General features: G+C 38.0%; 1 protein-coding gene across 1 annotated transcript in view; it reads left to right on the plus strand.

The window, feature by feature from the left end:
* LOC116993472 (kinesin-like protein KIF16B) overlaps positions 1 to 23536 on the plus strand; it is a 152521-nt gene that overhangs the window by 27129 nt on the left and 101856 nt on the right. The window contains exons 8-12 of the mRNA XM_033054089.2: positions 482 to 650; positions 824 to 955; positions 4357 to 4532; positions 6383 to 6448; positions 10141 to 10200. Of these exons, the coding sequence (XP_032909980.1) occupies positions 482 to 650; positions 824 to 955; positions 4357 to 4532; positions 6383 to 6448; positions 10141 to 10200 (603 nt within the window). The remainder of the gene's footprint in view (positions 1 to 481; positions 651 to 823; positions 956 to 4356; positions 4533 to 6382; positions 6449 to 10140; positions 10201 to 23536) is intronic.

The raw sequence follows: 23536 nt of genomic DNA on the forward strand, positions 1-23536 counted from the left end.
TCCTTTTCGAATGAGTCTTGCTCTTTGTTGTTGTTTTTGGGGGCTTTTTAGAAAGCACATGGATGACCTGCTACATGAAGAGAACTTGGAGGTGGGGGAGGAATTGAGTGTAAATTTGCCTGTGCATGCTATAACTTGCTGAAAGCAATATATAAATACAATACAGATGTTGCAAGTTTAATAAAATGAATGCAGCACATGGTCACTGCATCATGTAAATTAGAACTCACAGTGTCACAGCTTGTCTGTAAATGGCTAAAAAGTTGCAAATATTACAGTTTAAAGAAATAATATGGGAGTTATGCAGCCATTCATTATCAAATGGCTTTCAGTGGCACCTCTAATACACCTGTCTTCTCAAGATCTGCTATAGTAAATAAGTTAAATTCAGTCATGTCATGAAAAAGGCCACGAAGTTTGATTCAGTAAAAGTGCAGTATCTTAGCTTAACATACTTTGTTTTATTTTTTCTTTTCTGTAGGCTAAATTTGATTCTGAAATGCCTTGTGAAACTGTTAGCAAGATTCATTTGGTAGATCTTGCTGGAAGTGAGAGAGCAGATGCCACTGGTGCCACAGGGGTTAGATTGAAGGAAGGAGGGAACATTAACAAATCTCTAGTTACTCTGGGAAATGTAATTTCTGCCTTAGGTAAGTGTCTGGTTTTTGTGCTTGTCTGTCTTGAGGTGTTTTTAGTCATTAATTACCTTTATTTACTTACACAAATTACCTTTATTTACTTACACAAATTATGGCCTAACACATTTTTAAAAAGAAATTAAAAGACCTAATTTTATTTTTTTTCCCCTACCTCTTCATCCCAGCTGATTTATCTCAGGATGCAACAAATCCTCTTTCAAAGAAGAAACAAGTATTTGTGCCTTACAGGGACTCAGTGTTGACTTGGCTATTAAAAGATAGCCTAGGAGGAAACTCCAAAACTATCATGATTGCCAGTAAGTGTTTCAAATTTACTTTTTTTAAAAATTCTGAATAGTTCATGCTTAATAGGAGTGGATGTAAATATTTAGATTCCAGATGTTTTGTTAAGGCAGAACATGGTTTACACATAGTGATTTCTTTCCTTCTTAGCTTTCTAGTAACATTCTGTCTTTTACTTACACTCTGCACAGTGTATTTAAAGCTTTGTGCATCTGGTCTATACTGGTGTGTGAATCAGTTGCTGTTCCAAACTCTTGCTTTTTGTTGCGTTAGTAGCAACCTGGTCTCTTTTGACATCCTTTGGGCAAGGCATTTACTTTTATCTAACCTTCTAAAAGCACACAACATTTTAACTTCTTGTCTAAATTTAATTATGATCAGTTGTCATGAAAACTTATATGGTTTCCTTTTTGCCCATAGGAGGGTCTGCAAGGATTATGCAGTTTAACACCCCACCTATGCCATATGTATTGCAACAAATTTGTATGTCAACAGATTGGAATGGGAATTCCATTCCCAAAAAAACAAAGTGAAGCCAGGATGATGTTTAAGGGCAGGTGAAGATTTTGGATGTTGGAAATCATAGAATGGTTTGGGTTGGAAGGGACCTTAAAGGTCGTTTAGTTCCGTCCCTCCTGTTGTGGACAGGGACACCTTGCACTAGATCAGGTTGCTTAGACCTCCATCTACTCCAGCCTTATTTTGCTGGTGGGTAGGGTCAGAGACACAGACACCAAATTAAGGAACAGTGTAATTTATTATAATGTAAAACTTTAAACAATCACAAAAGGATAAGCTAAGCAAAGCATGTAATAATTAGCAAAGAATTACAAAAAGAGAAGCTAAGAAGTGCACCTGATCATTACTGTGAAAGAATGCCTTTAGTAGTTAAGAAAGACACAGGACCAGGTTACCCTAGTAAAGATACATCGTCCTAGTGTGAGAGACATCAGCTGTGGGGAAAGGCTGTCAAAGGAAGGACTGGAGAGCCACACCTGGTAGTTGGGAACTCCTGTGGTGTGTCCATCTCAGGACAGGAGGCTCCAACCTTGCTATGACAGTGGCCCAGTTTTTATACTGTTAAACAAACAAGCTGACATAATTTCTAATTTCATTCTCCTGTTGGCTTTCTCCCAAAGCCTGGCATGGACTCTAGGAGGAACCAAGGGAGCTGTCTTTGATTGAAATACCCCCCAAATTAGGCTAGATGTTGCTTTATCCAGTTTCTAGATATGTAAAGGTAAATACATGTGTTGCCAATAAATGAACATATATATAACAATACTCTCTTAATGACCAAATATATATGTAACATTTGGTTGGAAGGTTCATCTGTATGTCAGCTTTGGCTCAGGGCCTGTTGTTCAGGCCTTAGTACATCACTGTTGCAGTGTCTCACCACGTTCTGGGTGAAGAATTTTGTCCTAGTATCTAATCTAAATCTCTTCACTTTTAGCATAAAACCATTTGCCAGCCCAGGATGCAGCAGGCTTTCTGGGCCTTGAGCATGTTCATGTTCACTCACCAAAAAGAACCCCTAATTTCTTTTCTGAAGGGCTGCTCACAGTGAGTTCTTCTCCCAGTCTGTACGTGCATGTGGGATTGCCCCAACCCAGGTGCAGCACCTTGCACTTGGACTTACTGACCCTTATTGTATCCCTGTGGGCCCACTTGTCAAGTTTTTCCAGGTATCACTGGATGTGAGAGAAGAGCAGCTCTGAAATTTCTCTCACTCTTTCCTGCTCAAATGAAATGTGGTTTTAACTGGTGCAGTTCCCTTTTGGGAATGTCGGATAGCAGAAGAGAGGGAGTAAAATGTATGAGATGAAGTTCTGGTTCTTCAGAGCTAGTCACATTCTCCAGATAGCTGTTCCTTTGTTGCAGGATTTTGGGGATTTTTTGGAATCCATGCCACTTGTTTTCCTCAGGAGAATCATAGTAGTGCCAATAGATGATTGTGGACCAGACTCTGCTTTGGTTTTCTGACTCTTTAAATAAAGCTGTGCTGGCAGCTTTCTTCTTGCTGCTTTCTTGCAATTCCATGGTTGAGTAAATTTTTTTTTTTTTTTTTGGCAAAGTGATTGGGAAGAGAAGTTTTAGAAACACAGTGAGCTTTCGGTACCTATACTAATGATTACAGTACCCAGCTTCTTTTTCAGCTACTTCCTCGTCTATTAGTGATGCTTCTGCTAGGCAGAGCCCTGATGGTTGATCTTTTCCCTAACAGTAGAATTACTGTTGCAGGTGTTGTGGTAGAATTCCGTAACAGCCCAACAAGCTGTCTGGATTTGTCCTTCCTTTTCTATAATTAAGCACAAAAAAATACAGGAAGATCACTTTAAGCTGTAGAAAAGGCTGTAGAAAATCATGTCTGATTTTGATTTGTCATATTTCTGTAACATATTGTAACATCCTTCCAGAAAGAGAATAATTGAGTAGTGGAGAAGAGACAGTAGAAAAGCAGGGAAGTGAGAGTGTGAGCTAGGGAAAGTATAGGCTGTTTCCAAGTGCATCTCCTGTAGCTCAGGGTCCGTGCCACAAAGAAAGTATTTATTGTTTTTGACAGAATGAGAAAGAACAGATTATTTTAGTTGCCTAATTAGTTTTTCAGGTGTTTTCATTGTCTGATTGTCTGGGTCTCTTGTTCAGTTTGATCATTAAGATTGCTGGATGGTTTTCTCTTCTGTGTTTCTACTCATCTATTTGGATGCCTTAATTATATTTTTAATTTGGAACATCATATGTATTGTTAGAAAAATTAAAGGAAGAATAGCATTAGCACTTGCATTTAAATGCATTGTTTTTCCTGGTTAGGTTGCTTGAAAAATAATACTGACTTCTTATGATGCATCAGATAGCTGGCAGTTCTGTGAGCTGCCAGATGCCTGCAGCTCAGGAGAACAACTAGGTTTGTAAATTATAGAAGCTCTTCTCTTGTTTTGGTTCTCCTGTCTGGTTATTTTTTGTTTTAAGGCTGTTTAATTTCCTCACAGTGTTTCACCTGGAATGTCTTGTCTTTTCAATGATTACATCGATACTTAAAAATATTCACTGTTTTCCCAACTGTTCTTGTAAAAAATAGCAAGAAAGCCTATGAAGTATTCATATCGGTATTTATGTTTACCAGTGAAATGTAAATGTTAAATAGATTGACAGCACTATTTCTTCGCAACACTTGGTTGTTAGACCTGATTATCCTAATACACTTTTCTCATACAGTGTTTACTTATGCAAAGTTATAGTGACATGAAAGTGGAGTTAGGTGAAGAGTTGGAACAAATTGTATCCATACTGGTAAATGATGTATTTCTGTCTCTTCACCGCATCGAATTTATCTGACTTTTAAAATACAAACTAACTTCAGTAAATGAAACATATGGTGCTAGATAAACTTCTTCTGATTTCATGTCCTTAGCTATTTCACCTGCTGATGTCAATTATGGAGAAACTTTAAGTACACTTCGCTATGCAAATAGAGCCAAAAACATCATCAACAAACCTACTATTAATGAGGATCCTAACGTCAAACTGATCCGTGAGCTGAGAGCTGAAATAGCCCGATTGAAAGCCCTGCTTGCTCAAGGGAATCAGGTTAGCTTTACTTGGAATTTATGTGTAATTTTCCTTGAGTTATAACATCTATTTCTAGAATGTAATTATCTTTCATTATATTGATTTGAGTAAACAAGTTCTTTGAGGCTATGAATGAATATTAGTTTCCTGATTGAATCAGTTTCCATATGGCTACCAGATTATCTCTTTTTAACGTAAGGGGGGAAAAATTGTCATCCCAAAGCTTTTAGCTTTCTCATAATATAATCTGAGCTGGATTGCAGTGTGCTGTGGGACAGGTAGCCAACACAGCATAAGGGGACTGAAGGAGCATACCTTCTGGGTCTGTCCTGATGGACTGAAAAGGTACTTTGTGCAGTATTATAAAAGAAATAGAAGGTTTAAAGTACTTAAGATACATAAATACGAAAATGTGGAGTATGAATGGATTTAAACAATACATTTTATTTGTGTTTGGCTGTACAGTACATTAGAAGGCACATAGCATGCTAAATATCTAAAAATATTTTCAGTGTTAGTGTAAGAAAACAAACATCATGCTCTGCTTCACTTCTGCATGATTCTCTTTCTTGCTCTATCAGTGTGATCTGCGGTAAACAGTTGCTGCACAGGCTCAAGTTAAGTTTAGTTTCTCCTGTGTTCCCAGGATGGTGAAACCAAAGTAGCAGTAAGGAATATCCAATTGACTCAGGCCAGTTGTCTCTTCTACATAATGCCATTCAGGACTACTAGATTTCATACTTGAGCAAATATAATTTGGAAGTATCTAAAGTACTACTTTAGATCTGTTCCTAGAACTGTGTAATTCTTTTTTAGATGTTCTGTGCAGTGTGAAATTTCAGTTCAGCATGGACCATTGTTAGTAGAAGAGCAGGACTTCAGCTGGATTTCATGCCATAAAAAATTTGCTAAAAAAGGGGATGGGAACCACTGTTGGAGGTAGAAATGGATATTGTAGATGATTGGAGCAGAGACCTCTGCTTTGTTGCAAACAATTAGAAAACTCTTTATGGGGTTGAATTACTTGTATTTCTTTCATACTCTTTGGGAGGGGAAGATTAATTTCTTTTCAAATCATGGTTTGATTTAGAGTTAGCAAAGTAGATGTAACTTGGACCCCTTGCAAAGTTTGAATGCTTTGACCTAGTTTCAAGCTGTGAAATAGTGGTTGTTGCAAAATAAATCTGGTTCATTGGTAGGATGTGGTAGATGGCTGTGTGGGATACAATAAAGCATTTAAGATTAAATTTGTTGAATTTGTGATGGTTCATAAAACAGCAGGTGGTGTGTTATGTATGCGCAGTAGTATAAATCTCTGTATAATTTCTTTTGTGGTTTTCCTTTGTATCACCAGAACACTGTATTGCAAATGCTTCTGTAGATCTGAAGATACTGATTACCAAAATTGGTGCTGGATTCAGTGTACTGAATACAATGAGTACTGCCTGTGTGTTTGTATTGTTCAGTAATTTTCCTCTTTTAAAGCCAGGTACCTTAAGATATAGTTATTAAAGATAAAGCAAAATAAATAACTATTAATGCATAATAAATTGTAATGTTTTTTAGAAATATAAAGAAAACTGTGTTAGGAGTTACCTGTTATAAATGTGTCTGATTTCTGTGTGTGTGGCTGTGCATATGAAATGAGTGAAAATAGTACTCTCAAACCAGTTTGTATTTGAAATATCTGCCTTGACAGGATTTTGATTATTCTGTTTACAGTATTTCAAGGTAAAATGATATATCTGAAGGTTCAAAGGAGTTTATTCTAAAGACTCAGGGAAGTTGAACAATTACCTTTCATTTGGTTGCCCCAGAAACTGTGACTGTTTTCTTTTTGAATTGATGTTTACTTTTTATGATTTTAGATTGCACTCTTGGATTCTCCGACAGCTTTAAGTATGGAAGAAAAGCTTCAGCAGAATGAAGCAAGGGTGAGTTATAATTGCATAAAGCAGTTTTTAAACATCAAAGAAAAATAAAGGTGGGTGGTCTGGATGCAGGAATGTTTGTAATTTTCAGGATTTTTTTAAGGCGCAACTAAGTTTTGTCCCACTAGCAGCATTGCCTTGATGCTTTAAAAAAAAAAGTTTGTGATTAGTAACTTTATCCTACTAATATAACATTGTAACTAAGAACAAAATATATCTTTGATTTTTATGCAGCAATTCTGTTAATGAAAGTGAAATGAAAAGACTTGTTCCCTGACCAGCTTGCCTTATAAAAAAGTATGTTTGTAAATAGACTAGAGAGGGAAAAGCCACTAAATCGCAGTAATGAGTAGCAAGTAATCACAGTAACACAACATTCAGTGTGTAGAAAAAACAGCAGAAGATTTCTAGGGAGAATGGTCACCTCTTCTGTGCTTTAAACTGTGTAGTTTATAACTTGTGGTGTGGGATAGGGTTTTAGAAAAGTTCAGTATTTAAATCTGATGTGTACAAATATATTGAGTGCCTAATTAGCTGTCTTTCTTGGGGAGGGTCTTAGATCTAAGTGTACTTCACAGTGTGCTTCTCACCAAGTGTTTTCAATAATCCAGCCAAGGATTGTAGAGGCTGGAAAAAACTTCCAGACAGTTTGGATAACTCACAACATCCAGAAGAATCTAGATACAATGGTACTATCGTTTCTCTAACAAACAATCTTTCATTGTTTATTATATCATTCTGTGTTAATTCTTGTCTATATATTAACTTGCTTTGAAAGCTGTTGCAAATTGGTTAAAAAAAAAAAAAAAGCAAAAGTCATACTTTGGAAGAGGCAGGAGGGAAGTATTTGGAATTATTCAGGTACGTGGCAGGAAATAGTTCTGAATACTTTCAAAAGAAGCCAATAAAATGTAGATATGATGCCTTTCAAAAAAAAGGGCTCCTCAGCTGGTTTAAATGGTAGGGTTTACATTGGTGCTGCTTGGACCTTTAGAATTGGAGTATTAATGACTTGCTTTGAGAATCCTGTTTCATTTATATCCTTGGTCTTATTTTTGAGTATAAACAAAAAGCTTTTATCTAAGAGTAGCGTGGCAATATAAATTGCTGACTATAGGCTAATTAGAATATGTTATTTATGTTCTGAGAGTAACCATTGCTTATCCTGCTCAGAAGTGTTGGCCCTGCTGGGTAGGGTGTATATCAAGTGTACTTTATTACCTTTATCAGCCTTGTTAAAAGGTTATGTGATTACTATTCATGATAATTACAATAGACATAATGACTGAAAATTCTTGATAGATGTTGCAGTGATTATAGCTTTTTATGATTGAATTAGTGCAATAACTAATTTGTTGTATAGATTTAGACTGTATCACAATATTTATATTGCCTGACAAGTATATGGTGACTTTCTTTCATGAGTTGATTTTCCTTATATAGGAATAATTTGGAGTAATTTAATTGAAATATGTTTCATTTAAAAATTGTAATTAAAAATGAAATGAAGTGTTTCTAAGCAATACAAATTGTTCTGATATGGTGAATAGAGATGTGACAGACTTCCTTCATGTTTTTCTTTAATCTTTAGAAATTTATTTTGTTTTAATGTTCCAGTTAGCAGCACTAGGAATTATAGTGATACTTTGAAAAGTGTGCTTACTTGTCTGTTTTGAAATCTTGAGGTGCAGGTAGAGATAAGTTTCTGAAGCTGTTATGGATTAATTTGGAGCTGATATGGGAAAACCAAAAATAGCTGCAGGTGGCAAATGGGTAGATATTTGGGGCAACTGCATCAAAGAGTTTTTTCTTTGTACAATGGCATTATATGAAGGTTTACTAAAGAGGTGGACAACTGCTTGACTAGGAAAGGAAGGACAAATCCTAAGCCTTCTGTTGGTCTGACCTCAGTTTGGGAAGTGGGTCATCTTGGGTCCAGTCACACACCATGTACAGAACAACCAGGGAAATCAAGCCCTGTCAGCATGGATTTGGGAAAGGCAGATCCTGCTTCACCAACATCATTTCTTTCTATGAGAGGATGACCTGGTTTGCGGATGAGCAAAAGGCTGTGAATATTGTTTATGTGGACTTTAGGAAAGCTTTTGACTCTCACACAGCATTCTCTTGGAGGAACTGTCTGCTCATGGCTTGCACAGGTAGTACATTGTTTCAGGAAACTATCTGGGTGGCTGAACCAAGAAAAGTGGTGGAGTTCAATCCAGTTGGCAGCCAGTCACAGTGATGTTCCCCAGGGCTCAGTGTTGGGGCTAGTCCTGTTTAATGTCTTTGCTGATGATCTGGGTGCACCCTCAGTCATGTTGCAGATGGCACTAAAGTGTATGGGAGTATTGATCTACTGGAGGGCGGGAATGCTCTGCAGAGGGATCTGTACAGGCTGGATCATGGGCTGAGGCCGGTGGCATTGGGTTCAGTAAGGTGAAGTGGGGTCCTGCCCTTGTCTCACAACACCAGGAGGAAAAGGAACTGAAATGTGGCCCAGTGGGAAAGGACCTGGAGTGCTTGTTGACAGCAGCTAAACATGAGCAAGCACATGTCCAGGTAGCCAAGAAAGCCAATAGCACCTGGCCTATATCAGCAATAGTGTGCTAGTAGGATCAGGGAAGTGATTCTTCCTCTGTACTTGGCATGGTGAGGCCACACCTCAAGTGCTGTGTTCAGTTCTGGTCTCTCACTTCAAAAAGGACACTGAGGTGCTGGAGTGAGTCCAGAGAAGGACAAGGAGAGTTGGAGAAGTATCTGGAGCACAAGTGTGAGGGAGAGTGGCTGAAGGAGCTGTTGTTTAACCTGGAAATAAGGAGGCTCAGGGGTAACATCTCTTTCTACAACTATCTTAAAGGAGTTGTTAGCCAGGTGGGGGTCAGTTTTCTCCCAGGTGAAAAGCAACAGAACAAGAGGAAATGGCATCAGGTTGCTTCAGGGGAGGTTTAAATAGGATGTTAGGAAAAATTTAGTAATGGAAAGGGCTGTCAAGCATTGGAAAAAGCTGCCCAGGGAAGTGCTTGATTCATCCTCTGTAGAGGCATTTAAAAGACTTATAAATGTGGCACTTCAGAGGGATGTGGTTCAATAATGATTTGGCAGTGCCAGGTTAGCAGTTAGACTTGATGATCATAAGGTCTTTTCTAACCAAAATTATTCTAAACCCAGTGTTCTCCCTGTCTTTAATGCCTTTGCAAGCTTCTTACTTCTGTGCTGATGACAATGAAGTGGGTAGTTTCTAAGTTGCAGCAAATTTTGCTCTGGTTCACTCCTGAAGCTACTGGTCTGCCTCTCCCTCTGCATGCCATCCTCTGGAGGGGATTTTTACCTTAACATGCTTACCTGTACCATGGTAAAGGAACTGTCCTGTTATAGCTAAGGGATCAGTTTGTGACAGTAGACTTTGTGGGATTGAAGCACTTCATGAAATTATTTGAAGGTAGGCAATTATTTAAAGTAATTATTCCAGACTTGCATTTCATCTTAGAGTGTAAATAAGAATTTTGTGTTTTGAGGGAGAAGTATTGTAGGTACGGCAACGTATTGCAGGAGCATCAGTGCTCTTCTAAATTAAGTATTAGGTATTAAACTTCACAAAGAATTACACAAATACTTAGTACTTCTTTGAGAATGCATTTATCAAGAACTTTGAAAGAGATGTGATTTTCTTCAATATTTGTTTTCTTTCATAGGTACAAGAACTGACCAAAGAGTGGACTAACAAGTGGAATGAAACTCAAGATATTCTGAAAGTAAGGCAAATAAATAAATTTTCCTCTTGGCATTTGACCTAGCCTTTGTATTTTGTCCTTAAAAAATTCTTCGACTCAGTTTTTTCTGTTACTCACCATGGTGACCCTACAGTGCAAACCAACTTTTCTCTAACAAATCTTTAAATTGCTGAATGTATTTATTGAGTTACAAATGCAGAAAGCCTGGGCCAGGGACAAGTGGATCCCTCATATCCTTGGTATTTGTGTGATATCAACAAGACCTGTGAATAATCACTCCCTGTCTTACATTGGGTATCTCAGTGGATATGGTGCCTAGTAGATATGGATTTTCCATTGTCCTGGTGAGATTTTATATTGGTATTTGGTGCTTGATTAAGATGGCAGTCTGAGGTTATATTTTAATGGGCTACCTGATGATTCCATGCATTTGTGCAAGCACACATGTGCATGCACGCACACACACACACACACACACAGAGAAATAATTCCCGCAATCTGTTTTTTAACACATTAACTAGTATTTTTGTTGCCAAATGTTTTAGCTGTTCTGTTAAATAAAAATTTTGGAAACAAAGCTTAAGTTTTCATGATTTGCTGAGCATAACTTGTTTGTAGTGCTATACAAGCAAGAATTTAGAAGTAAGTTTTTAATTCTCCATATCGCTGATCTCAAAGTTGATTTTTCTCATATCACTTTTTGATTTCTTAATTTTTTTTTTCTTCAAGTCCACCACTGTCTTTTATCTGACTTCCACATGAGTTGAGTGGCTCTGGGCTTAAAAATAATAATAAAGCACAAATAGCAGAGAGAACAGAGCTGGGTTGGTAGCTACTTAACAGTTGGCATGACAAAATGGACTGTTTAATGTCTATCTAGATATTGAACTATTATCAATTGCATATTCATCAGAGATGTTTTGGCTACAACTTTATGTTATTTCTGTTATTTTGAAGCATCCGTCCATCCATAAAACTTAAGTAATTTTTTCTTTATTCACTTGTGGATTGGGATGTCCATTGTCACATGCAGCATTTGTGAATTTTGGTCAGTTGTGGAACTGAACATTATGTTGCATATGGGAAGTTTTGAAAGCACTACAGTAAATTCACGAATACAAGCCGCACTCAGTATAAGCCGCATCGCCGGGTGTTGGCAAACATTTCGTTTTTTGTCCATAAATAAGCCGCACCCGAGTATAAGCCGCTCTGTGTTCGCAGCGAGAACCCGCGTGCAACAAAGTTGCCAATTAGTAACAGAACCGCGGCAGGGCGGGGTTTACTGGCTCGGCTCGGGCCATGAGGGCTCGAGGCTGCCGACAGGGCTGGGTGGCCCAGCTCGGCGCTGCCGCTCGGCGGGGATGCTCAGGGCCAGCCGCCGCCACCGCTGGGCTCGGTCACCCCGGCCCGGCGCTGCCCCACGGCGGCGGGGGGGCACAGAGCCCGCCTGCACCTGCGGTGGCCATGGGAGCTGGGGATGTAGCCTGCCTGCTCCTGCGGCAGCGGCACGCGGGGACCAAGCGGAGAGAGCTGCCCGCCTTCCCCCAAGCCGCGGGGACAAGCAGGAGGGAGCTGTCCCTGCCTCCCCCGAGCCGTGGGGCCAAGCAGGAGGGAGCTGCCCCGCCTTCCCCACCCCCTGTGCTGCCGGCACAGAGCAGCTCCACCCGCCGCGCAACAGAGTATCAATTTGTAACAACCGTATAAATGCAGAGTTTTACTGGCAGGAGCTCGACTTTGCAGTTTGCACTGACTTGGTTTGCACTCCCAGGGTTGAAAATGTTAGAAAATTATTCACATATTGGCCGCACCTGAATATTAGCCGCTTTCACGTTATGAGAGCAAAATTTTGGTCAAAACAGTGCGGCTTGTATTCGTGAAATTACTGTATTTTGGAAATGCACTGATTCATGCTCTGAAATTACAGAATCAGAGGAGGTGTTAACTGAACAATACATATAGACAAGAGAAAGCTGCATTTGTTAAATACTTGAATCTACAGGACTTAAACACAGAAGCTGTAATATCTGATTTTCTAGTACTGAACTTTTTTAGCTTGATTCTTGCAGCTTCTCTATGAACTGCACTCACATAGGATATTTGAGTGTATGAATATAGCTTGTATTCCAATTTTGGGTTAAAGGCAGTTGACTAAAATTTCTTTGTCCCAAATCCCCTGAAAGTCTCCAAAAGATTTCTTAGTTGTACTGTTACATTTTATGCCATTTCACTGGAGGTATCCATATTTTTATTCACTTCTTGTTTAATGATTTGTGAAATCAGTGACAGGCTTTTTGGAAGTTTGCCAGGCTGAGTTGATGCCTGTGAGAGGCTGGCCCAGAACAGAGGCTAGACAATGTTAAGGGAATAAAGTAGGTATTTATTAAAGGGCTTTAAAGGATATACCCTTGGCAGCAGAAGAGCCTGGTTGTGGCTACACCCAGGATGGATCCAAGATGGATCACAGGTGTTTACACTTTTATAAGTTTTGGTCCATTTACATATTGGGAGTTAATTGTCCAATTACAGCTTCGGGTCACAAAGTGCCATCTTCCTGCTGCACTCCCTTCACTTTGCCGTTGTTTATGCTTTTTGGGTAATGGTTGTCCTGGATTCTCAAGATGGAAAAGGATTGTTGTGTCTAACTCCCCTGTGAAGAGAACCTACCAACACTTAATATTAAGTTCAGAGTCCCACACCAAGTCAGCACAGAATCTGTGAAATATGAAAACTTATACTTAAGGCATCATTTCCCCACTTTAGACATCAGAGTCACTGGAAAGCAGATTTTAAACTTTACAGAGTGCAGTGGTGTTTTTTGTTATGGATTCTCTGTGAATTCACTGGGGTTTTTGTTTTGTAATTTACATCCTTCCCTTGCACACAGAGACCGTATGCATTGTAATTTGTAAAAACAGATTGTCTTGGCACTCTGAGAAGTGAGACTGTCTTTGTATGTCCACATCACTGAAGTCACCCTAACCCTGCCACTTTCCCTGTGCCATAATTCAGTAACTGTCAGGACATTCTTCATTAAGAACTTCATGTTTGTATTATATTTAAAACCTTCTTTCCCTTGCCTCCCCTAGCTTTGCTATCATGAGATAGTTGGTGCCTTCCAATTCCTGCCCTGCAGCAGGCTTGTAGAATTAAAAACCATTTGCTTTTCAGTTTCTGTCACTTTTTGCTCCAAATCTATTAGGCATGTTCCTGGGAGATGCAAGTTTGTAGCTGAATGGGATTCCCTACTTTATTGTATGTAACTATGATTTTTTGTACTAAGTTCTAAATATTGAAGTTCACATGATTTTTAATTTTTCTCACTGGCTGATGGGAAAATCTGTTAATGTTTAAATCCAAAATAATTTAAATGAATTTGAATAAACCTTATAAAACACAAGTAAGAATCACAGGGCATGCTGGTGTCTTCCACTAGATGAACAGATATTTCTGGAAAAAGTTACCTGGCTTTCAATGAATACAGTGCTTTCATCAGACAGATGCCTGACAAAGAAACAGTATTTTGCAGGGAAGATGTTCCTTCAGTTTTTTCATCCTTGCCAGTAATTTTGAAATGTGTTTAAAACTAGACCAGCAGCACCTAAATGCTAGCTTTGAAAATAATCCATAGAGAATGGAAAATACTATCCAGCTAGAAAGTACCAAGGAACAGGAAATACCATGTGAAGGCAAGTTTTTGATAAAAAGTATTTGGCAGCTTAAAATTCAGTTATTCTAATCAGCACTATACCATATATGCAGCTGACATGTGCATGCCAGTATTCTTCTTAATTTCTGTTGGTAGCTTTTATCTTCTTTGACATTTGTGTGTAGTTAACCTGAAGTGAGTATGTTGAACCATCCTATCTGCAAATGTGAATTTTGGATTTGGGATAGTGTGCAGTGGCTGAAGGCCAGTATCAGCTATGAACATTTTGTATAGTCCTTCATTCTGTTGATGACAGATTGGATGTGTTTGGGCTGGGGATGTAGCACTGATAGTGTGCTCTTTTCCTTTTGTGCTTTTGGAGGAATCGTTTTGGAGGGTGGCTGTCTGGGTTCCTCTGAAGTCTGAATTATTGTCAACTCACACCTAAAGCCCAAATCTTATCATTTTCTCTATTCAAAGCTTAGGACACTGCATACAGGGTTTAAATTTGTTCTGATTCTGTATGAAGGATTCTTCGTTCTGTAGCATGGCAGGTTCCTGTGTTGATCTGCCTGAAGTGCCAAGCGTTGTTTCTAGTAGTGGTGTTTGTTTTCATCCTTGATCTTCTCACTGTAATACACTTACTTAGTATAATAATCTGTCATCTGTCCTTGTTTTTTAATAAAAGCAAGGATATTTTAATGCTTTATAGGTTAAATATATGGATGATGCTTCACCATTGAATGCTTCACCATTCAATAATTTCAAAAAAACAACTTGAATGATTTTTTAAATCATTCAAAAATGATTTGAATCATTTAGCTTTCACCAAAATTGCCACTCAATTTTCATGATTGAGTAAAATACTGCAACATTACGCAAAGTGATAGTGCCTGGTTTTAAGTCCACAGGCTTTGGGTATTTCTTTAAAAGTCACATAAAGATTGCACCTTACAGAACAGTGTCACTTTAGATTGCTTCTCTGTCTTCAGATGTCTTGTAACCTCAGCACTTAACTGGAGCATTTAGCTTTCATGTCAAGCTCATTGATCTTTGTATGAATTTTTTTTTTTTGCCTTCTCCTAATGTTTATCCATAAACATTCCCAAAAAGAAGAGGAGGAGGGAAGAAGTCCTGTTTACTCTTTTCCTTAATTTAGTCCTTTTTGTACTGTTCTGCTAAAGATCAATCATGGGGTCTAAGATGTTAGGGTAACCTATCCAACTTTTGATTTTTCTCTAAATCGGTAATTTAATTAATTGGTAGAGAAATTCTTTTGATGTGGCTGCTTTATTTGACTGCATATGTTGTCATTCCCCAAGAGATCTTTTTTTTTTTAGTGTCACCTTTTTTTTGTCATCCTTTGTGCCTGTTTCAATTTTTTTTCTCTAACCTTTAGCAACTTTTACACTAATCTTTTTTAAATGCACACACCTTAATAATTTCCTTCTGTTTTTTCTTCCCAAGTTTCTTCTAAATTTCTTTCACTTTTTCTGTTTGTCTAAAAATTGGTATAACTTTGAGCTGTTGCATTTTTAATGAATGTCATTTGTAGCTAATGTAAAGGTATTTAAATGCTCTTTTAAAATTATTTTTAGTTTGAAGTAGATTTAAAGTTCCTTTTTATTTGCTTGTCCTGTTGTTTGATTCTAATCATGTCATTAGCTTTGATTCTAATCATGTCATTAGCTTTGTGTGTTAATGGCCAACTGATGTCAAAGGATGGAGAGAGATCTGTCTTTGGAGTCTATCAACAAGGTTTTTTGGGTTTTTTTGTGTGTGTGTTTTATTCTTGTGATCAATAGTTTAACTAGTCATTACTTCAACTGGCTTTGTCCTGTTGGATTTAGTGACACCACCTCACTTGCATCAATAATACTAATTCTGCTGCAGCAATTTACCACATGGTGTGCAAATATGTTATTGAACACTATTTATTGATGATTTATTTGATTCTTTTCTTGTGCAGTTTGGTTGACTACTGCTTAATAGTGCATATTTATACCTTAACAATGGTTGTTCCTACATGAGGAAGAAAACTTTATGAAAACTGCTTATCTTCAAGCATTAACATCTACTGGTTGTTTATATCGTGCCTCTTTTTGGGGAAAATGAAATACCCTTAACTTGCCATGATGAATAAATACAGACTAAAACCAAACAATTATTTTGGTAGACATATCTAAGCAGGGGAATTTTCTTTTTTTGGGAATCTTGGCTATATACAGCAAAGACACTAGGAGACTAAAACTCAGAGCAGTTGTGTTGCTCATTATGAGGTCTAGTTTAGGGTGACACGAGCAAATATTTTATTTTAACAATTTGCTTTCCATGGTGGCTTGCATACTGTAGTGAACTCTGTCAAGAGCATTTTATTGTGTTCTATATAAATGCTGCATTTGTCTGCATTTATTTCCATTTTCTGACAATCTTTAAACCACTGTTGTTGAAAGGTATTAAAACACTATTGTCTCAGTTCTTCTGTCTGAAACCACCACCATTTTGCTGTTTTATGCCTTATTGTTACTACCTATAATTAACAGTGAGACACTTGTCTGCTTTTCCTCTTCTCATTTGTTTTGTGTTCTGCCCCAGTATGTTATCCTTTGATGAGCATTTGTTTTCTTCATTCTTTCATGTCATTGCTTTAGCAAGTGGAGCTTTCAGGTGAGAAGTGCTCTCAATTAGCACCTTCTGCTTTCACCTAAAATTCTTCCACTTTCTGGCAGGGTAGAGGAGTTGTACAAGCTCTTGGGCTCCCAAAAGACAAACTGTAGAACTTCTAAAAAGTAAATAGGCTTTAATCCTCCCCTTAAAAAGTGCATGTGAGTTTTAAAGACCTCTGCTCCTGTACCTGTGGAGCATAGATTCAAAAATTTGTTTTATTTACAGGTCAGATGAAAAAAAATGGAGTTACAAGACTGGTATGCATTTGTATATAAAACAATGTCTACATGATACTGTATTTAAACCATTCACAGCTTTGACATATGTGTTTATTTGTATGTTTGGCAGGAATTGTTTCAAAGGTTTTTTCTGTTTCAGTAAGTGAATAATTTCTGTGAACTTGTTAGTTGGACATATTGGTGTTGCATTTTGGTTATAATGTCTGTTGTTGGCTGTGTTTAAAGCATATCTGTCTATTTCTAAAGGGAGAATTGCATCTGTACTTCGATTTGAACAAATCTTATCTAATACTTTTTAACTTCTTTTGCATCTGTTTGTATTAGAAAACTCCTATTGCATGCTTCCAGTTTTCATTTCCTTTCTAAAAGCTATGTCATCTGCTTGAATTTTTATGAGGTTTAAAAATCTTTGCAAAATTAACAGGATTGCACAGCTATGGACCTGGCAGAAAGAATTTAAGTCAGATGTTGCTGCTGAATTTGTTTTCTTTTAGAAAAGTTCATAGACTAAATAGAGTAGCAACTCTGTTTGTAGGGATATTGGCTTTCTCAATAATTGTTTGTCCTCCTACAATTGTAAAATATGTTCATTTAGCAAACTGAATTTGTATGGAAAAGAAAAATGCACATTCACATTAAGTAGTCTTTTATTAACATATTACGTTTAATAGAATTGCTTCAGCTGGTTTGAATGCTGTGCAGAGGAAAAGGTATTATGAAAGTTTTAAGAGGGCTGATGTTAATTATTCTTGTTTATCTTGGTCACTAATCACTCAATAAATGAAAGTAGCATCTTTTCTCTAGAAGCCTATTTAACTGTGGTTTTGATTTCTTGGCACTAGATGTCACTGCAGATAGAATAATCAGGTTCTTCTGCATGCTTAATTTAATTCAGATATTTTAAGGGAAAATGATTTGCAATATCTTGAATTTCATTGCTGTTCGCATCCACTACAGTAAATTTATGAGAATGCCAGAGCATTGCTTTAGGAGCAAGTCCTAAAGAACCTGAGTGACTGTTCTGACAAAAACACTTCTGAAAAACAATTCACAGTTGTAATGCACTGTAAAGTGATTATGTACATTAAGATTTATTGGAATTATTTTTCAGCGCCTTTTTCAATCCTCTTTTTCAGCTGACAGTGTATTTGGAATGACAAATTTAACTAAAGCCATTAAAATGCATTTATTTTCTTGAATGTGAATCCTTGATATTTTAGAGATGTAAAAGATCACTTTCTGAGAGAGGCAATATATTTTATTTTGTCAGGTAATACAGTTGAGAGGGCAAACAGGCTTTTGGACAGAAGTCTTTTACTAGACCACTTCTGCTAATCACTTCCACTGGATATTACAGTTGAAACACCAGTGGCAATGATATACAATTCCTATTCATAACTGCTTCTTTTTTAACATATTTCTCTTGATTAATCACTTCTGTAGATTTATAATTGAGTTTCAGTACATGAAAATGTAATAAGTTTGTTCATTTTTCTCCATCTTTTTTAGGAAAGTTATTTGATAACAAAGGAATGTTTGCTGTTCTTGGTCCTTTTACGTTATTTACCCACAGCCCCTGTCTCCTGAGCAGTGATGAGTAATATCAAGTTTAGCTCTCAGTTTTATTAGAATTTGTTTTCTTATGCCTGGCCTTGTGCATTACGTTTTTATTTCCCAAGTGTAGCAGTTAGTAGCACTGGTTGTAGTCTATTGTGGTCAGAAGATTTCTCCTTTGGAATTTTGAGTTTGGACAGAGATTATCCAAATATTATTTGTTTTACCTTAAAAGAGACACTGTTTTTTCATACTATCTGACTGAACAGATGCCATTATTAAGTGATGATTATTAGTTGACTAAGTAGTTTGTCCATCTCAGCCTTGGCTTGCTGTTGTCAGAGCATGAAAAAAGTACTGAATTGGGAACTGGTGCTACTGTAGCTCTTTCCCAAATAGAAGCAGTATTGAATGGATCCCAGCCACCTGAGGAATGCTGAGTACAGCAGTCAAAAGTAGATTTCAAAAGGAATAATTGTCTGCTTTCAAGTCTTTCTGCCATCTGTGTTCATCTGATGAAGAAGTCTCCTTTTTTGCTTGCAGATGTTATAGCGGTGTGAAGCCTTTGTGGTGGACTGACCACTTTTAACTTTGTTTCTGCTAGAGAGTTGTGATCAAGAGATGGCTAATGCTACTGATTGTTTTTTATTTCAATTTTAAACTGATTTTTCCACTTGAAACCAGCTGGGCCATAAGAGAAGAACAACTGGGGACAGCTCTTTCTGAGCTCACTTACCACTGATTAAACCAGGGTTGAATAGTTTGGTTGATGCATTTAGAAAGAGACCCTCCAGTGTCTACAGTGTCTAGGAGTAGCCATACTGCCAAATATTTCATTGCCCTCCTCCTTCCAAGTGGGGCCCTGCATTTGTAGATTATTCACGCCATGCTTGGCTTTAATGCATCACTAGAGCTTGTAGGTGGTTTTCAAATGAAAGGGAGTCAGACAGAATGGGCTGCTTTTGAAATCCTTTCTAAAGCTCAGATGCCACTTGTTCAACAATTCCTCCTGGGCATTTGTTCCGCTTTCCTATTAATTATCTTGTGCCAGGAAGGTGGTCTAAACTGAAATCAGTGGAAGCTCCTGAAAGAAGAAGAAGAAGAAGAAGAAATATATTGTAAAACCTGTTTCTCCCTAAGGATCAGCAGAGAAGTATTAAGAGAGAGACAAAATGTAAATTTCTCTTTGGATGTGTCTATGGTATGGGAAAGAAACATTCCAACATCAATAGTTTAGATGAACCCCAAATTTATATCTACCTCACAAATGGGCTGTTTCTAATGACAGTGTGATATGAAATGCTGGAACCATTTTATTCTGTGGGTGTTTTTAGCGGTATACTTAGAGAGTTTATTGCTGTGTGATTCTGATACCTTTGAATGGTACTGTTGTGCACCTGACTTTGCATCTGAAATGGCAGCTGGGCATTAGTCTTGATTCATACAGTCTTAAACACAGATGGCAGCACAGACTGTGGCTGTTGCAACCAGTCAAGAATGTGCATCTAACTATGCATATTCCTCTGCAAAAGTCATTGCTGGTGTGTTTCTAGTCCTGAAGTCTGTTTTTTCTCCTTGGTGATTGTTGCTTGCTAGTATGCATAGTTCTTCTTTCTCCAGTTTGGTTCAATAGCATGGGTTACATGTTGATCTGGAGAAAGAAATCCACAGATTTAAAGCAATCTATTGCTTTAGATTAATCTCTGTAGAAGTAGAGATTAATGTCTAGGTAAACAGTAAACAGAACTCTAGATAAATGAAACAATTCTCCCATTGCCCTGGAAACATGCAAAAAACATGCAAAATAGCTTTTAAAATTAATAAATGTATTTGCTATGAGCCTAGCAATTTTTTCCCTCTCTATAATTCCCTGACTCATTTATCATCCAGCTTTAGCAACAAATCAGGTAGGAGTCCTGTAGCTAATAGTCCACTGCTTTCTCGATTCATTCCCAGAATAAAGTACAGTAATTTCACGACCATAAGGCGCACCGGACTATAAGGCGCACTTTTTTTTTGCAGTGAGGCTCCGCCCCCAGCTCCCCCCGCGCGGTTGCTGGCTGAGGCCCCGCCTCAACCCGGCAACCATGGGCCCCCAGGCCCGCCTCCACCCAGCAGGGGTGGTGCCGTGGGCCCCTGGGCCCGCCTCCACCTGGCTGCCGTGGCACTGCTGGCTCCCCCCACGGCTCACAGCTCACACTTCCGGTTTGGCAAATTTCGCAACTTTGTAGATAATATAAGGCGCACCGGACTATAAGGCGCACTTCCAGGTTCGAGGGAAAATTTTAGTCAAAAGGCTGCGCCTTATAGTCGTGAAATTACTGTATATGAAATGAATTATTTACAGGTAGAAAATATCTTAACATGTAATTAAAGGCTGTTTTGTAATGCATGTGGAAGAAGAGATGAATGAAAATAGCTTGTTTCTTTGTCTTCCAGCCAGGCCTTTTCCTGTTTTTAGATACCAGCATGAAGAATACTGAGGCTGGAGTTGCTGTCTCCTAATCGGGAGGTACAATATCTCCTGCTTGGTAGCATCAGTAATGGCAAGAAAAGTCTTGTTCTCTGTCCCAAATGTCAGTGTTGCTCTGTGTAGACTTACTTGCCCTTTGAGGCTAGTGTGTGCTCACTGTGTTCACACACAGGAGACTCTGAAGCCTCCTCCCCTTGGGACAAACCAAATTTGTTCTGGGTGCCTTACTTCTTGAGACAGAATAATAGTTTTCCCTTAGACCAAGGTAGTGGGGACAAAAACCAGCCTGCAGCAGATGCTCCAGCATGGAGAATAGCAGCTTTGATGGTTTAAGTTTTATAAGCCACTGGAAAACAGGATTTTACAGGCTAGTGTCAAGAAAGCCAAAATAGGAACCTCTGCTAACAATTAGCCAAATCCTGCAGCTCTATTCAGGGGATTTTTCTCAGATGTCAGAAGTAGTTCTGTCTGTGCAACAAAGTCTGAAGTGTCAAGGAGCAGGCATTTCAGCTTAAGTTGGTCATTGGAATTCCAGGAATGAAGGCCAAATTTCCTGAAAAATAACTTTGAATATGCCAAGGGATGCCACCACAATAGTAGGGTTTCTGTGTATTAGTAGCCAGCTGTATGTCAGCAGTGAGCTCATGTTCCAAGAGGGAAAAAGAAATAATGAAAAATGGAACAGGTAAGGTAACCACATGAGACTAAGAGCTGTTCCTGTAATTTCTTTATTCTTTACAGGAAGTGCATCATTAATTTTCCATCATTTTAGATTCACTGTCTTAGCAGTTGCTCATTTAAGCAGTTCTGCATTTTGCATCTGCCTTTTTGACTGCCATTCATTGCAGGGAGCTATTGATGCCTCTCTGGGCTGCTGCAGGAGCACCTGCATTTTCACAGTAAGCTACTCACACAAAACTGCAGTTCTCTGATCTTGCTTTTTGCAGACTCTTTAATTGGCATTTCTTGCTTGATGAGGGTGCTATGATCAAATGCTGTGGGAAATGGGGGGAAAACTGCTTAGGAAGTTTGTGCAGTGGTGGTTTCCTTAGTGGTTTTGGATAGTAGACATTTCTTCATCTCAGAGGAATGGAGTGTCTTACTTCTACTAAACCTTTTGTTTTAAATGCACTGAAACCAGTACAGTCAACAGTGTAGTGTTAATTCTTTGTTCCATTATCTAGAAGACACAGTAAGAGTTTGTGCCTTATCCAACATCTATATGCACAATGAAATTAATATCCCCTTTCATAACTGATGGCTATATAAATAATTTATTACCTATAAAGGAAGAGCATTATTTTTAATTTTCAAAAATGGTGTTTAATTGAAGTCCCAGGATAGTCCCAAATGTAACTTTGACGTGCACAAATTATAAAGCATGCACCTCCACTGATGACATGTTCCATATCTTCTCCTCTCTTTGCATTGCCTCCCAAATAGCATGTACTACTTTTGAGGCTAAGCCATACCTGTGTCTAAGTGAAATAAAACATAGGATAGAAATTTGATATTGTATATGCAGCTTTATAAAAAATAAAAGTTTAAAACAGATACCCACTAAGAAGTGGAGCAGCTTCACTGATACAATAAAGAGCAGAAGAGCTTTTCCTACTTCAATGTGTAGGCTGTCACTTCAGTGAGAATCTCAGACATTTTGGAGTTGTTTTCTTGGAACACTTTTTTTTTTTTTTTAAACCCTGGAATTGTCAGTCACAATTAGACACAATCAAATTTTTTTCACCTGTTAGTATTTTGTGTTATCTGATCTGTTTATGGTAAGTATTTGTAAGAGAGTCAGTCTATAGAACAAGAAGGGTGTTCATGTAACCTGTTTTCATCCAAAACATAGCAAGCTAAATACTCAGCTGTGCTTATTCCTTCACCTTTTGAGGAAATATTGCTAGTAAGCCCAAATGAGATTTCCATTTGTGAAATATTTTTTTACTCCTCTCCTACCTCTTGTTCCTCTTGTCCATACAGTAAATCTTTTCACATACTTTGAAGTGAAATTTCCTTCGTCCTCTTCTAGTTCTTTGAGCAATATTATTATTATGCATAGAGAAATCTTTTTACATTTTCAACCTTTGTATTAATAACTTCCCTAATGCTGGTATTTCTAGTGTTTCTTGACATCCATTTGTAGTATTTTTTTATATTGGGAGGTCACTATGTGTACGCTAGTTGTCTGGAGAACTGTTGATGAAGTGTCTGTCTATCTTCTGGATGGCAATGCAGCATTCAAAAGTAAGGAGTGGGTCTGTGTCATCTCTTTGACCTTTGGTAGTTTAAGCCCTCAGTGCAAAGATGAAGAGCTCTTGTCCACAAAAATCACAGATGCATTACCTGGTGTGCAACAAAACAATAATTACACACCAGAGAGAGACATTGAACAATTATTTCAGAGTTGAACAACCCTGGGTGCCTGGTGGTATTCCACAAATAAAGCACACCAGCTGTCAGAACTTGTTACTATTTACACATTTTAACAAACAAAGGAATTAGTGTACATTGCTACAAGTCACCTAGTTCTGGTATTAATTGGTATTCCCTCTTCTTTTGGTTAATGATTCTCTCACATCCCATGTGAATCAGTCTGCATGCTCAGGCTTTCTCTTCTTTTGGATCTGTGGATGTCTAGGGTTGGTGGTTGTGATCTGCCCCTGACGAAATAACCTTTTACCCAGTCGAAGCTGATTTTGGCACAATTGGTGAGTTGGTTTCTTAGTTTCTTTCTTATCTTGGAGTTTCTGCCATTCTGTCCTTGTGACCTATAAA

Source organism: Catharus ustulatus, chromosome 3, assembly GCF_009819885.2.
Source record: "Catharus ustulatus isolate bCatUst1 chromosome 3, bCatUst1.pri.v2, whole genome shotgun sequence".
In the NCBI taxonomy this organism is placed as follows: domain Eukaryota; kingdom Metazoa; phylum Chordata; class Aves; order Passeriformes; family Turdidae; genus Catharus; species Catharus ustulatus.